The sequence below is a fragment of the Temnothorax longispinosus genome, chromosome 4, assembly GCF_030848805.1.
Source record: "Temnothorax longispinosus isolate EJ_2023e chromosome 4, Tlon_JGU_v1, whole genome shotgun sequence".
Taxonomy (NCBI): domain Eukaryota; kingdom Metazoa; phylum Arthropoda; class Insecta; order Hymenoptera; family Formicidae; genus Temnothorax; species Temnothorax longispinosus.
Genome location: NC_092361.1, coordinates 23,605,598 through 23,621,699, shown reverse-complemented (window position 1 = coordinate 23,621,699; position 16,102 = coordinate 23,605,598). Strand labels below are relative to the sequence as shown.

At 35.1% G+C, this 16,102-nt stretch overlaps 2 protein-coding genes across 11 annotated transcripts; one reads left to right on the top strand and one right to left on the bottom strand.

Annotated features, from left to right (window-relative positions):
* The first annotated feature begins 182 nt into the window (after positions 1-182).
* LOC139811926 (serine/threonine-protein kinase dyf-5) lies at positions 183-8,005 on the top strand. Of its 8 annotated transcripts, none has more exons than XM_071776444.1 (11): positions 183-350; positions 474-564; positions 2,839-3,131; positions 3,456-3,577; positions 3,658-3,870; positions 4,031-4,378; positions 4,886-5,053; positions 5,300-5,428; positions 5,585-5,860; positions 6,600-6,817; positions 7,089-8,005. In XM_071776444.1, exons 3-11 carry the CDS (start codon positions 2,976-2,978, stop codon positions 7,199-7,201), a joined length of 1,743 nt encoding a protein of 580 aa, XP_071632545.1. In that variant the 5' UTR covers positions 183-350; positions 474-564; positions 2,839-2,975; the 3' UTR covers positions 7,202-8,005. The 8 variants fall into 8 exon arrangements, with proteins under 8 accessions (XP_071632545.1, XP_071632549.1, XP_071632542.1 ...); XM_071776448.1 differs by having other exon boundaries at positions 474-612; positions 5,585-5,824; XM_071776441.1 differs by having other exon boundaries at positions 474-612.
* Positions 8,006-8,557: 552 nt separating this feature from the next.
* Ent3 (equilibrative nucleoside transporter 3) lies at positions 8,558-15,942 on the bottom strand. Of its 3 annotated transcripts, XM_071776435.1 has the most exons (11): positions 15,764-15,939; positions 14,887-15,704; positions 14,300-14,454; positions 13,910-14,038; positions 13,418-13,492; positions 12,949-13,172; positions 12,582-12,693; positions 12,249-12,419; positions 11,860-12,047; positions 11,368-11,608; positions 8,558-10,979 (listed from the first exon to the last, which is right to left on the bottom strand). In XM_071776435.1, the coding sequence occupies exons 2-11, from the start codon at positions 15,054-15,056 to the stop codon at positions 10,579-10,581; spliced, it is 1,866 nt and encodes a 621-aa protein (XP_071632536.1). In that variant the 5' UTR covers positions 15,057-15,704; positions 15,764-15,939; the 3' UTR covers positions 8,558-10,578. The 3 variants fall into 3 exon arrangements, with proteins under 3 accessions (XP_071632536.1, XP_071632537.1, XP_071632535.1); XM_071776436.1 differs by having other exon boundaries at positions 12,249-12,416; positions 14,887-15,942; XM_071776434.1 differs by having other exon boundaries at positions 14,887-15,939.
* Between the last annotated feature and the right edge of the window lie 160 nt (positions 15,943-16,102).

The following is a 16,102-nucleotide window of genomic DNA, read 5'->3' as shown; positions in this document are numbered from 1 at the left end:
GTTGTCGAGAGTGCCGACAGGTGCCGACTGCTGACCGGTGACTGGTGGTGACGCACCACGTGGGATGCTTCTGCGCAAGCGCGCGCACACTGGCAACTTGGCATTCAGCGCGGCGCGGCGGCGCTCGGCGGCAGTTTGACTTTCCATATTCCATATTCGTATCCATGGCGACCGCGAGGTATGGCATTTGGCATTTGGCATTTGGCAATATGGCATATGGCATGGCCGCTCAATTAATAGTTTGTCGCGAATGATAGCTACGCTAAGGCCTACGCAAGAAGATAGTCAAGTCAAGTACGTGGAAGAGGCTGCAGCTACGCAAACAAGCCTGTCTAAGCTTTTCGTTCGCTGTAAGTATAGCCTGTGGTCTGTGTGTCTTTAGTCTGTGTGTAGCTTTATTACCATTAATGATAGGGCGACGAGACCAATGAGGATTACTTGCGGAAAGAATTGTCGATTCGTCAATTTTCTAGTATCGCCTTGCGACTTGCGACTTGCGACTTGCGACGACGGTCCGATCTTTAATCGTACGTGGCAAACAACTGACGTTTCGTTCGCATTGAGGTAAATCGGAATAATTCACGTTTTGCGCCGTTCAAGTACCACACCGAGGTAAATCTTGTCGATTTTAAAAAGGAAATAACTATAAAAGAAACTTGTCACACGTATACTTTCAACATTGTTTATGTTCTCTCTCTCGAAAACAATCTTTGGAAAACGTAAAATAGTGCGAAATGAGTTAAATCATTTTAGTACAAATATTATAATTGAATTCCCAAATGTTGTTAAATCTTTCCAAGATTAGCCAAAGCTCGTAACATTTTTCTTCTTTTCTTAAGATGCTTGAAATGAGGAACTTGAACTGCTTTATGTTATCGATTTATTTATTATATGCCATGGTGAATAAGGGTGGTTTTATATCAGGATTCCATTATTACGTGTTATTGCATATATTTTCTAATTTTTCACATCTTCTAGCTTGTAACTAAACTTCAAATTATGGTTCTGTTATAGCCTATCTAGAATCAATGAAGGGGATAGGGGATGATTCGATGGCTTGGCTTTTTATTTGACTTCTTGACACCGTCGCGTCGCCAAGAAAATCTTTACTCTTGTCAAATTTGCCAGGCAATAGACTATCCGGCCGATATTGAAATCGACAACTCGCGATTTATAGAGTACTTGTATATATCTAGACTTGCTACTTGCTAGAGTTGCTAGAGCAGAAAATTACGGGACATTCGGATTTCGGTGCTTTTGCACGGTCGGCGCGGACGATCGGCCGGGTCGCGAGGGTCGCGAGTAATGCCATTTGAGAAAATCTATATTCTTGCATGTCTGGCCCGCCGCGCACGAAGATCGTTCATCGTTCGCATGCGACCCTAAGAAAATGCCAATCTCGGCGTGACATATATATAGGTGTATATATATATATATATATATATATATATATATATATATATACGATTCGTGTCCTAGATTGCGCCTACAACTACAACTCCTACGAGTCTTTTGTTTCTTAGTGCTCGCGTGGTGCCATTGGATTAAGATTCGACTGTGCTCGTAGGCTCGGACTGCTCGGAGCTAGCGAGTTAGTAGTGGAAAGCGTTTTGAGTTTTGATCAATGTACGTAGGCAAATTCGATGTACGCGTACAGAGGCACCCGTCTGATCAGTCTGATTATATTATAATATAATACGTCGCCGATCGTCTCTTCCTCTCGCCCCTCTCGCCCTTAAAATAGATGAGTGCAAATTGCACTATTTGTTATTTAGATATATCGCTACCGCGATATTTGACGTAATATCAAATCAGGAGTACGAGTAACATAAATACTATAGAAATTGTTAAATTCTATCTACACGTCTACAAGATTGCCATTTTGTCGACGGTTCCTAAGTCTTACAGCAGATCGTAGAATAATAATATGCTATTATATCAAATATTTATTCCGCTATAAAGTCAATACTTGGACGCGGATGCAAACGTTGTAAGTTGTAACAAGACTGTAAGTTTAGTAAAAAACCACTCTTATTTTGCATTATTACACTGAAAAAACAAAGTTGTTAACGTGACTACATATTTTCAACTTTTTATTATTTTTTTAATTGAAATATTTAAGTATTTTAGTCAACGTACGTCATGTTAGATTTAATATGTCGTATTTAATTTAAATACATAAATATTTTAATTAAAAAAATAATAATTAGTTGAAAATATTTATTCGAGTTAACAACGATAATTCAGATCTAACGATAAGTGTCTTACAATTAGCAAAAAGTTACCGTAAACATGTAAGTGGAATTTTTCCCTCCATTTATATTTATTTTTGTGCAAATTTATAATTTAAATTTATATGAGAAAAGTATTCTTACGTATAATTTTAAGTTAATTATAACGAGAGTTAATTATATATATATATATATATATATATATATATATATATATATATATATATATATAACCAAGTTTACGTTGTGAAGGCCCTGTCTATAATTCTTTGTCGCGTTCTGCATATACCTTGCAGACATTTCATAAGTGAAGTGAAAGAACATGTTATTATTTGTAAAATTTGCACTTTCTCTGCTGTCTCCGACAATCGTGTCAAATAAAAATAAATCGATAATCTCGGTATAATTAGCAATACCCCAGGTAGTCCACCCTTAGGTTGAGTTTAACGACAGAAAATTTTATCCTCTTGAGACTAGTTTCTTTCGTTCTTTAAGTCATTCTAAACTTATTCTACGTATATCTATATATTAAACCCATATTTTTTACGGAACAACGTTTTGAATAAAACGTACTAACTTATAGCGTTATCATTTTGCACGATTACAGCGAATCCTATGCAGTAAAAGAAACATGCGAGGCTGCCACGTCCAACGGCGCATAAGTATCCTCTTTATTATGCCGATATCTGCCATGTAATAAGAACAAGTACAAGGTACAAAAATTGTTGAATCTGAACAGCGAGGATGAATCGATATATAACTTTGAACCAGTTGGGTGACGGAACCTTTGGTTCCGTCGTTCTCGGGGAACGTATTGATACGGGTGAAAAGGTCGCTATAAAGAGAATGAAGAGAAAATATTATTCTTGGGAAGAAGCTATGAATCTGCGAGAAGTAAAGGTACGTTTAATATAATTAGATAAATAACAATAGAGATTAATAATAGTCAATCAATTAGATGATGATGATGATAAAAGAAATCTTATTATGGAGTTGTATGTGAAACAAAATTCTTTGCAAATCACAAAAAGGCACGAGCAGCATAACGGCATTAACAATAAATCACAACTAGATAAGCATAATACGTGTGCTAAATGCCATGCTAAAATATAACAGGAAATATGTCTGTGCGAGATTATCTCTTTGTCAGTTATCGCTTCTCCCAGTTAAATCAATACGTACCTACAAATGATTTTAATCATTTTCTTTCCTAATTCATTGCAGTCATTGAAAAAACTTAGTCACGCAAACGTCGTAAAACTTAAAGAAGTTATACGAGAGAACGATGTGCTGTATTTCGTATTCGAATACATGAAGGAAAATCTCTATCAACTAATGAAGGACAGGTACATATATGACAGCTTGTAATTCTATTATAGATATTACCTACTCGAAATCGTTTTATTCGAAATGTTTTAAATTGTAGAGACAAACTTTTTCCCGAGCCGGTAATAAGGAACATGGTGTATCAAGTGTTGCAAGGTCTCGCTTTCATGCATAAACATGGTTTCTTTCATCGCGACATGAAGCCAGAAAATTTGTTATGTATGGGTCCCGAATTGGTAAAGATTGCTGATTTCGGGCTAGCCAGAGAGATCCGATCGAGACCTCCATATACAGACTACGTATCAACAAGATGGTAATAATTTCGTAATAGTCCAATGTGTGTCTCACAATTTGCAAAAACGTTAGCTTGGCAATCAAAGAAAAAATACAGTTGATACAATGTAATACTCTAACATTCTTGCAAAGCAAATTTATTTGATTAATCTCATGGAATTTGATAAACCTCTGTATAGGTATCGGGCACCGGAAGTGTTACTACATTCCACGACTTACAACAGTCCGATTGACATTTGGGCCGTCGGCTGTATAATGGCCGAATTATATACATTTAGGCCTTTGTTTCCTGGCAAAAGTGAGATCGACGAAATATTTAAAATATGTTCTGTAATCGGAACACCCGATAAAGAAGATTGGCCAGAGGGATACCAATTGGCCACAGCTATGAATTTCAAATTTCCGAATTTTACGCGTACATCGTTGACTGTATTGATACCAAATGCCAGTCAAGAGGCAGTCGTACTCATGGAAGATATGTTACAGTGGAATCCCATTAAGAGACCAACAGCGCAGCAATCGCTCAGGTATATCAGTAATATAGGTATAAATTTATATAAATTATAAGATTTTTATCAAGTCGTATAACTAGCGAATAGCGAATAGAAAAGGTAATTTTTCGCAATAAAATAAGTAAAACATATAGGAGTAAATGCTTTTTGATCGCGATTGTGTACGTGAGAAAAATAATTTTAAACAGCAATTTTCTCCATTTTCCTTTTTCTGTCCTATTATCTAAAGCGTCGATACTTATTTTATACATTTATAAAATTATGCCGGCAGTAAAATGGAAAATTAGAAACTTTGCATTTTGCAATGCTATAGCAATAACATCTGCTTTAAGGAATAGGGAAACAAAAAATAATAATATACTTAATTTGTACAAATATCTGCAAGGCGAAAGAAAAGATATTGATATATTTCTGAGACATCTGTCAGATATCTTTAAAAACATTTTTGTAGAAATTTTCTAAAAGAATCCTGAACAAATTGAAGCTCCACTAGCTCTCCACTGTTGTCACGTATGATTCCAGGTATCCATATTTTCAAGTCGGCGATCCACGTATCATTAATAGTAAAAAGATTGGTGTTGTATCTCAACGAGACCTCGTTATGAACAAAATAAATCTTCCACCTCCTGTGCCTAAGCAGTATAATTATTCTCAGGAAGATCTCGTCATTAACAGCCTAGCTCAATCGAGGTAAAATACATTTCACTACAATACACCTATATGCATATAAATAAATACACGAGAAGTCATATACTTTTTACTAAACTATGTTGTAACGAGTAATAGTAACTAATAGTATCGCAATTTATATAAGTTATACTTTGAAACTACGAAGAAGATCGCGATAAATTATGCGATATATATAATTTTGCGATAAATTTTGCAATTAAATTTTGGATTATTAAATATACGAGTTAAAATTTTAAATATTTGTAGGGCACCAGAAAAGATGCTCGTTGAATCGCAACAGCAGCCGGCGGCCTTACCGTTATTAAATCACAATAATCGCAAGCGCGATAGCAATACCTCCAAGTGGGACGAGGACGATTTTGCCGATCTTCTAGGGTGCGTTGCATGATTTCTCTATACAAGAAATTGTAGATTTTTTTTCTCACCATCCGTATATATATACATATATATATATATATATATATACATATATATATGTATATGTATATATATGCCATTCTCTGATCTAATCGTCTAATTTATTCATATCAGAAGCAAAATTATCCCAGAGAATCCAAGCGCGACGCTTATCCCAGATCGTGTGTACAAGGAAAATCGTGCCAATTGGAATGCCAACTATCAGCAGTCTGACAATTTGCATGGCAATGTGAATTGGTCCCTACCAACGTGGAAGGAATCACCATCGAGAATGTGGAATCAGTCTAACCAGTCTAACCAAATGAAGAACTTACGTAAGGTTTCGGCGAAACAACACTACCTCAGTGTGGCTCGGTACGTCGCAGGCCAGAGCACAAATTTGCCATCCAGGTATATCAAATTCCGAAATCCAATCCAAAGAATTCTTATCGCATGCGCGATATTAGTAATCGGCCATTTCTTGGTACGATTGCAAATCAGACAAAATATATTTTCCGAGTATTTAATAAGTATGCTTAAATTTATGTCACTTGAAAAGAATTATTCTCAAACAAAACGATCTTACGATATGATTGTTTCCAAGTCAATTTATGTCTTGACTAATATCATGCAAGATTTAGCTGCTGTATTGTTAAAAATCTCATTTTCATTAAATATCTTCTTAAAAATCTTTGAGTTTATTGGGTCAATTTGTCAAATTTCTCGAATCGCTGCCGCACATCTTCTATGTCGAGCCTTATTCACTCACTTTGCCGAATATCTCATCAAAGGTTTTATAATAATAGCAGACTTATTAGATCAAAGTATACGATCATTCGCGCTATATATGATACATGTATTGCGACATATCTTGACAATTATTGTTTTAATTATCAAAATTTCGGCTGATTTCGAAAGATGCTCATTGCATTCATTGGATGGCGGTAAATGTATACTGAATGGAACAATTTTTCAAAACTAAAATGCATGACTAATGACAAATATATACAATTTACAATTGTACTGAATCCTTGTGTAATCCCTATTGTAAATTAAAAATATGCAATAAACTATCTATGTGTATTTATAAATGTGTCCTGCGGCTTCTTTATCGTTTACCGTTTAATGCTTTTTTCTATTTATTTTCAAGAAATGAGGATTCCGATATCAACCGATCGCAAATGCTATTAAATGGATTCATCGGTCAGGCAACGTCCAACAAATATGAGGATTTTACAGAATCCTTTTGGGGGCCTAGAAATAATATTGAGAATCAAACAAGGCAACATTATCTCGCGCGAAACCGTTATATCACCGAACAAAACTTGAGATTACCTTACCCCAGTGTGTACGGTACCCAAAATATCAGTGAGTACTTTAAGTACTATAAGTACTTATATAAATTGCTGTTGTTGCATTCTTGCTTAAGAAATAATATAATTTTTTTTATTAATCTATTGCAATAAAATATTGCAATGCCAAAGGTTGCTTCCTTTTATTTTAGAAGAATAACATTTCAAACACACATTTTTTAAATAAGAATGCAAATGCTATGACGCTCCTATTTGCGCATCACAAAATAGAGAAAATTAATAGGTTACGATATAATATCAGTTAATATGATATCTCTTTTCGATAGAGACTACCAATAAGCCTATGTTTCAACCAAATTTGTTTGGGAACGTTTTCAACACGAAAGCCAGCAGTGGGCCTCACGGCCGAACAGATTGGGCAGCAAAATACCTCAAATGACCGTTGTAAAGAGATTCGTTCTCTTTTTTAAATCAATAATTTAATCATCATGGCCTTTCTTTTTAGGCGAATTTCAACTGTGATATAAAACGATTGTTGTCGTTCCATTGTGACAGAGACATGTAAAATGCAATTGTCACAGTGTTATTGAATTGCAGCATTTTCATATGATCAAAGTTCCAGAAACAGTTATATATATAGATTGCTATAAGTCATCCATTAGTTGATCATGTATGAAAAAGTTTAATTTTCTGAGAGAGAAATGATATGTGGAATGCGATGATGTACATAGATTTGTAAGATACATTATATTATATATATATATTTATATATATGTGTGTGTGCATGTGTACACACATATATTGTTTGTATATATTAATTATATGCGGCGTGATCTTTTTGTGACATTTGATCATAGTAACGTGATTTTCGAGATTCATATGGATTGTAGAACGGTATCGTAAAGTATATCAATCGATATATTTGTTCAGTGTAGAATCGATGCCAAAGTGTATCACGCCGTATCATATCTAATAAAATATACACAAAAATATGGCATTAGAATGAAAAATATAATATACAACAAATAATGCACATTCCCTGTTTCATATGTACGTTATGCGCAGCATACTTTTGTTATACTTTACCTGTTATATTATAATTTATTTTCTCAAAGATGTCAATGTGATCCTTGTATTAATTTGATAAGGCTTGACACGACACGTTACCACCACACGTAAAATAGACGAGAGGGGATATGTAGCATCTATTGAGAAATAAAAGACGCGTATTTTTTTCTCGGCATTATTAAGAATATTAAGAAATTTCTCAACCAAATAACATAAACTTTTTTGAAATTACGAAAGAATAAATCTTTTAGATGAAATAATAAATCAAACTGGTCATTCTGTTACTTTAATTTCTACAAAATTTGTTCTTTCGTGTGTTGTAGTACGAATATCATTTAATTTTAAATATCTGAATTTTCTTTTAGAAATCGACAAAAATGGATTCAATATGTAAAAGAGAAAAGAATATATACTTTGCTAAGTTTTTTTTTACTTTATATGGCACAAGAATAAAATGTTTAAACGTATTGGTTTTAAAATATTGTAGTTTTCAAAGCGTTTTTCGCCAAAAGGAGATACATCAAACGTGATTATTTTCTCACTCTGTATAATCAATACATATAAATTTCGAAAAGGGGTTGATATGTTGACTAGGAATAACGCGTATACATTGAATCATAACAATTTGTCTAGCATAATCGGAGTAATTAATCTTAGAGAGCAAGTTATTCAAGTGTTGTTTCTTTGGGCGTATGTTAAAAATTAAGAAAAAAGGGAAGATAGTTGATCAGTCGCATGATCGAGTATATTATATTTTTTCCATTATATCGTTAACTACTTAATTTTACAAACTTTGATTACAATCCCCTACATAACACCGGATATGTATTGAGCAGATAACGCGAATAACGAAGCTGGAAGGGTAAAGAGGGGACGTTTGTTTGTTTGTTTGTTTATGTGTGTTGTGTGTGCGTGTGTGTATGTGAAAGTCGACTTTTCTCCTTCATTAAGTGGTCTGGACGTATCATAAATATCTTAAATCACATTCACATTCACTAGATGAGTACCGCATATAACAACGTATCGCATTTAAATATTAATAAGCATATCACAAATAATCTGTAACTAATAATCAGACATAGCTTACTAAAAAGTTAGTGATAAATTTAAAAAACTTAAATTTAAAAATATATCCATGAAATAAAAGTTAACACAATTTTTTGCAGGTACCAGTTGTCAGTTATTGCTCAGTATTGTCCATTTCTTTATTACTGGTAGTTATAATAATGTAGTTAAATATGGTTCTATTACTTTCCGAAAATGTATCTAGAGAATGTATTCAGTGAATATAAAATAATTATGACGTCTAGTATACTATATAAATATACGTATTTTATATTTACGTATCAACTATTCACACATGGAGATGCATATAACAACTTGACAGAATATACTCGTATGATAACTTTATCAGCAAAAATTTCTTAGTTGTCAACCATCAATAGTCTAACAGTATCTTATGCCCGTTCTAGATTGGAGGATGATCGATCATCGATTATCCATGATTTTTACCCGTTTACACTACTCACTAGGATGAGCCGCGAGTAGGATCATCCTCCAGTCTAGAACGGGCACTACGTATTGAAACAGTAACAAAAACAACGTATAGAATAAATACATAGAATCACTTTTTATAAAAAAAAAAAAATAACAATAATTTCGCTTTTTTAAGACTTTAAAAGCATTTGAAAAAGCGATTTGCCAATGTGAAATAAAAGGCACGCCATACCCCCAACAAAAAGGAAATATTCGAAATTCCACGTATCTCTCGCAAATTATTCATTATGCGCAATGTTTTACACAATCATCTCGAGTCCTTTGTGCGCGTGTTTAATCTGGCAATATTTTAGAACAATTTCAGATATAAAACTATATATATTATATAGCTTGTATATAAACAAATATCAATGAAAACAGTATTAATATCTGAATGAGAATATCTCCGTCAAATAAAATGCAAAATTCAATTTTCATTCGCCAACTAATGTTTGCTAGTAATCATGCTATCAATTTACAAGAATAACGAGAGCACTTTAAATTTGCGTGCCGAATATCTAACACACCCAACGAGTTCAGTATTTTTACGATTAACGTGTTGCCAATTTTATTTTCCTCTTTTTGTTATGCTAAACTCGTTTTGCTATATTTTTATTTTTGTTCACGTTATGTATAGTTTTAAAACTTTTTCTTTGCTCAATTATATATATTATACACACGCAACGCGCACGCGCGCATGCGTACACAACACACACACACACACACACACACACACATTCATGCGGTTATTTTTAACATTTTAATTTTTATATTATTATTCTCCAAAACTCATCTCTTTTTCATAGAATTTTTTATCCGCGCGAAACGTTTAAAAACTTGCTCAACATCTCGTGTTTTGACACAAATTATCTGAACTGTATTAATACAGTTATATGCAACAAAATTTCATAATACCATTTATCTTTTTTTTACTTTTTAAAAGACAATACTTGTATGTACGTATGCATTGGATAATTAACCAAAAAATCAATTCTAAGACGATACATAATATGTAATAATATAATATTACAAACTTAAAGTCTAACCCTCCTAAATATTCAGCCTTGTAGCAACTTTTCAACTTTTATATCATCTTCGACACGCACGTACACTTGCTTAATCGCGAAAACACACACCACACATTCTCTCTCTTTCTTTCATATATATTTATGTGAAAGCACCAGATTTAACACAGCACACAATATATGCGTCCTAATGTTGCAAAATTGCGTTGCTCGCCGAGGTAGCGTTAACCAAGATCTTTGGTAAGGCCGTCGTTGACGCATCCAACAATCCTCCGTCGTTTAATAAGCTCACAGTGCTGTTCGACAACAATGTTGACATCAAGATCGTGGCTAGTATATCGGTAGTCTTCGGCTTCGGCACCACCGTTGTTCTTTCAACGATTGGTAAAGTGGAAGAGATTGCGGTTGTTAGGACGCTCGACGTTATGTTAGCGAGTGCAGTTGTCGAAGTTTGACCAGCTTGAACCTTTGCCATCTTCAAACACACGTCCTTGACTTGTACAGATGGTCCAAGACAGGCATCCATCATATATGCCAATAGAGATCCAATAGTCAAACCAGTAATGTATGACAAGGTCATGATATTACCTTAAAAAATATTCAATATTGTTAAATGTTATACTAATCTATAAATTTATTATACTACATATGTTACATTGTTGTTTTCCACTTCCAATTCTAAACCAAATAAATCTGTTAATGACAGACCGTTTTAAATCATTGAATAAAATTCCTAGATAGCGTCATCAATCTTTATATGCATGTAAGTAAATTTGAAATAAATTTCTTAATATCAAAATATCAAATATCAAGATGTTGCACGTACTTTGGAATTGTGAATAATTAAAAGTGAAAAGACTTGTATAAACTGATTTTTTTTATTTGTCATATTCCAGTAATGTACTTATATGCCGACATCTCCCTCTTTCCTTTTGTTCTCGTCAGTACTTTAAGGGAAATACTTGGATGTACCTACCTGCAAGTTCTCGATGTTCCTCCGGTACTTTACTAGGTGCCTGAATCATAGGTATGGAACCAACTATACCATTTGTAAGGCCAAGTAGCCAAGAGAATAGGAGTGGATATCCCTCACCAGAGAGAATAGGAGCACCACGCGGAATTGCACAAAGCAGAAATAGAGGAATAAGTATGACCCTTGCGCTAGCGAAATAAAGCAGTTGAGTTCGTTTCCATTCATAAGGTATCAGAGCGAATACCTACAAGAAACCAAATTCTCTTTATTATAATCCCATGCATAAGAAATATTTTTATCTTGCTGTTCTATTCGTTCCATTTTTATTTTTAAAAGGCAATATTTAAATTACTGTCCTAACATTTTAAATTTCTTACATTTACAATTTTATCTATTTGAATTTGACGTTGAATAATAACAAATGTATATATTAAATGCATAAAAGAAACAGAGCAGCAAGATCGAGGCAAACACGTTGTATAATCAGCGGGGTACCTTGCCGAGTAAATCAGAGGCGTTAAAAGCAGTCATCAAAATGACTGGCATCCATGACTCGAATTTACAAGATATTATTTCCGATACAATTCCTGGATAGAGGCAAAGCGTTACGAAGTAAGCAGCACCAATGCTGGCCATATAAGGAAAGATCAATTTGGCGACTTCGAGTCTTGCGAGCAAACCTCCTAAAAGATATTGGGGTTTAAACTGAATACGTAAAGCTGAGAATAATTGAAGATATTTCATATTCTAAATTACGATTAAATCTTTTTATTTGCCCCGCGACGAGATATGTGCGTAAATTGCATATAATTGTGTAAAAAGCAACATTATATATAATCACCCTAGAAGTTTATGTATGATTGAAAACGAATCGGCGTTCTTACTTTTTATGCCGGACCATGGCGTACTTGTGCTTTGTGTCCCATAGGCTCCTCTCATAACCACGACATCTTCAACCTTGTAAGTTGGTCCAGCGCTACCAGGCGGATTGCCCGAAGGAGCACCAGGCTCATATACCGGATTGCTGAACGAGAATGCAGAATACTGTCCGGCTGCTGAAACAAATCAATCAAACAAAGTTTTGTGTATTATCGATAACCACGCCGGCATTCTCTCTATTTGCAAAGCAATCTGAAGCAATAATTCTTCAAAGAAACTCGGTGTGTGTATATATCATTTCTATAATTAATTCGCATGGAAATTAATTTCTCGATTACCATTCAAATCAGCACTTCCACTCGCAGATTCCGTTCCCAATGGACTCGTTTGAATCTTCAATACTCCGTACTGGCCTTTCGAGGGATCGCCAACTTGATCTAATGGATCCATCTGTTTAATAAGAACGAAAATATCATATATTAATCATTAAATTGCACACAAAATTGTCTATTTTGCATGAATAATTAATTTTAAATACGTTCGAGAAAACGTAAATAACTGACGATGAGATACGTTCAATTGTATTCCTCTCTCAAAACACACATTTGCTGATATCACACGTTTCCACGTACTGCTCCTTGATTTCTTTCAATGGAATTTTCATATAAATAAAGGACACAATATGAGATTACCGAGATTACGTACCAGGCCGACATCTTCCGTTGGTTCTAACGTGATTCGATTTCTTTCTTGGCAAAGCGTTATGTAAAATTGCACAAAATCGGTCTTTCGTACTATTTGATGTAGTACAAAACATAACAAGATCGTCATATTCGACAAGATGAAAAACATGGATGTATTGCCACGTTCATCATTGAGTAAAGATTTTGTTATTATTCGATTGATTGACACCCAAAAACCAGCGACACCTGAAAACATGTAACAAAATATTTTTTTATGTATTAAATAGTATCTTCCATAATAATTAGAAGGAATACGCAGTAGTGTTGTTACTTATACGTTATCGAGTGAGGAATAGATGAAATCTATTTTTTACAATTTCTCAGAAATTCCGACATAATTAAAACTAAATAATTAAATCATAACGTAAAATTTTGTTGAAATAATTTGTTGATGAAAGACAGATTTCAACCATTTATGAAATAATACTCACTTTCTCCAGTCATCACAGCTTGGGTATATCGACTAGGAAGCATTGATGTATACCCGTAAAAACTCGATTGCTGAACTGCACAGTCGTGAAGAAAACAATTAATAGAATAGACACGTTTTGCAATGTATATTAACAGTTTGCACGTAATTATATAATTATTAGATAGTTTTTTTTTTGGAAAAATATTACACACACAAGTTTCATATTAATCAGATATGTAATCTGAAAATTCTTAATATACAACAAATGTAATCGGAAGAAGGTTTGCTAAGTGCGTGGTGATTTTTATTTAAGTTACGAGAGCACGAATGTATACATATATGTTAGAGCGTTTTGACTTTTTGGAGTATTTGTTAAATAATATTCATCATTCGTCAAATAAACCGTGTTACTTGTCACGTAATCGGAGAACGAATAAATAAACGCTTGCAACATTTTTCCATTATCTAATATTGATGAATTAATTATCGATGAACTTGTGTATAATTCTACCTGTACAACCGAGCGATACTATAGCGACGGCAACCAAATTGATAGTATAGGAAGTTGCAACGCCGAAAAGTTCCCACCAAATTTCGCAGATCACCACAAAGTTCAGAGTAACGAAGGATACCAGATATCCTAAGCATTAAAACGTAGATTACAGGGTGTTTAGTACAATCCATCTTTATTATGACATTATTTGAAGCTGTTTTAAACACTCAAACGCGATAAAGTCACAGAAAAATTTTAATTACAAAGCTTTTGCACGCAAATGGCAGATTTATGCAATAAAATAATCCAAAATACGATTGTAAATTATGTTATCATCACGTTCGTCTCGCAATAGTGTCCCAAGGTCACTCGATTAACTTAACGACAAATGTAGTCCGCGTGCCTTACCAAATGTAATTCGCGTGTTGAGCGACAGAGTCTCGACTAGAATATTGTTTGCAAAGACTGCGAAGAAAGCCATAATGATGTAAACGACGGACATGTCGAATATCACGGTAGTTCCTGGATACCTAGCTTGAAAATAATCCACCGCTATAATGAAACTGTAACAAACAATATGGCATTATTGTCGGGACAAGTGGCGAGATTTTTTAATCAAAAAGCTATTGCCACGTTGCTTTTACAAAATTTCTTTATTTTCCACTGCGGCACACACACACTGTTGACACTGTTGTGCCGCGCAGAAGATTACGAAATTTAATATGTTGGCCAAATATTGGAGAAGGTCAGACGACGATTATAATTAATCGTTCGTCGAGGAGAGCGGAGAGCGGAGAGCGGAGAGCGGAGAGCGGAGAGCGGGAAGCGAAGAGCGGAGAATCTACAATAGTAATATCTAATTCTAATATATCGGCCGGCTTTATAAAGCGAATCTTTTGATTTTGTTCGACTATCAATGTACGAATAATCTAAAAAGAAAAAAAAAAATATATATATATATATAAGGTATACGACGTTGTCGCCTGTTGTCGGACCTGTTGTAAGGTAGAAGAAAGCCTATGCCGCCGAGGATCAGTGCCATGTAAATGAAATTGCATTTGTCCACAGGCGGGGAGAGATGCGTGAATCCGTTGGAGAATTTGAACTCGTTCATACCCCTGGCTTTGCCCAGCTGGACATATCCCCGGCTTAAATTTTCATCCATATTGCCGGAGGAGACGAGGAATCAGCGAAAGGAGAGATCGGCGACTTTTGGTGTTTGAACTTTGAACGAGCTTTTCTAATCCATGGTCCACGCGAACGCATGGACGCGCGCGAGTGCTCGGCCGCTCTACCAGAGGAATATGCGGAATGCTTTGATCGCGCACCTGATCACTGCTTCACTAAGATATTTATTTCCTCGCACTGCCACTGCCACTGCGTACGCCGAGTTCTTTTCTTACCTTCGAGCGCATGCTTTGACATTTACAACATTGATTTCTGCGCGCGCCGTCGCTCGCCGAGTTTCCTCACGCTCACGAGTCACGAGTCACGGGCCAGCGCCGGCCACGCACGGGGGTGAGGGTGAGACCTCCGCTATGGGTCTAGCACTCCAGCGTCCAGTCGCCGCACCAGCACCGGCGGTCACCCCAATGTCCCCAATGCCCATTGCTCGGAAATCCTCGGTCAGCTCGGTGTCTGACGCGTTTGTTGATTTGGTGTCTGCCGCAGTCACACAATTTACACATGGCTGATATGATGGCATCAACGATCGACACAATGCGATGCGCAAAAGTTTGACTTTGATCGCTTAAATTTCCTCTTCTTTCTTGGATGCAAAGATATAGTTTCCACTTTCCGGGCCGCTGAAAAGCTTAATCAAGATCGAATAAATAAGGAAACTCGATATATTATATACGTGATAGAAAATACCTATGATATCGCGTTGCCGTTGTCTCATCATATACGCAGAAAAGAACTTGTTTCTCCGATCCGATAGATACATCTCATTGTCCATTTATATGCATTGCGAGATATATATACTACAAAACTCTTGTGTGGACACTCGCAATTTTATATATACGCAGATACGCACGCAATATATACGCATCTTTTTTTCCACAAAAGGTTACAAAATAAATCTACGCAACAGGTAGGAAAATAAATCTTAATTCTAATTGTAAGTAGTCGAGTAAACTTTTGGATTCTGAACTTTTTCGTGTGCGTGCGCGTATGCGTATGCATGTGTGTGTGAATATAGCTCTACAGATA

Coding starts and splice junctions, on each gene's coding strand:
- LOC139811926 (XM_071776445.1), top strand. CDS start 2,976: ATGAATCGATATATAACTTTGAACCAGTTGGGTGACGGAACCTTTGGT. Junction 3,871..4,030: donor GACTACGTATCAACAAGATG/GTAATAATTTCG, acceptor ACCTCTGTATAG/GTATCGGGCACCGGAAGTGT. Junction 6,818..7,088: donor GTACGGTACCCAAAATATCA/GTGAGTACTTTA, acceptor TCTTTTCGATAG/AGACTACCAATAAGCCTATG.
- Ent3 (XM_071776434.1), bottom strand. CDS start 15,056: ATGGATGAAAATTTAAGCCGGGGATATGTCCAGCTGGGCAAAGCCAGG. Junction 13,493..13,909: donor AGTATCGCTCGGTTGTACAG/GTAGAATTATAC, acceptor ACGACTGTGCAG/TTCAGCAATCGAGTTTTTAC. Junction 12,694..12,948: donor CAACGGAAGATGTCGGCCTG/GTACGTAATCTC, acceptor CTTATTAAACAG/ATGGATCCATTAGATCAAGT.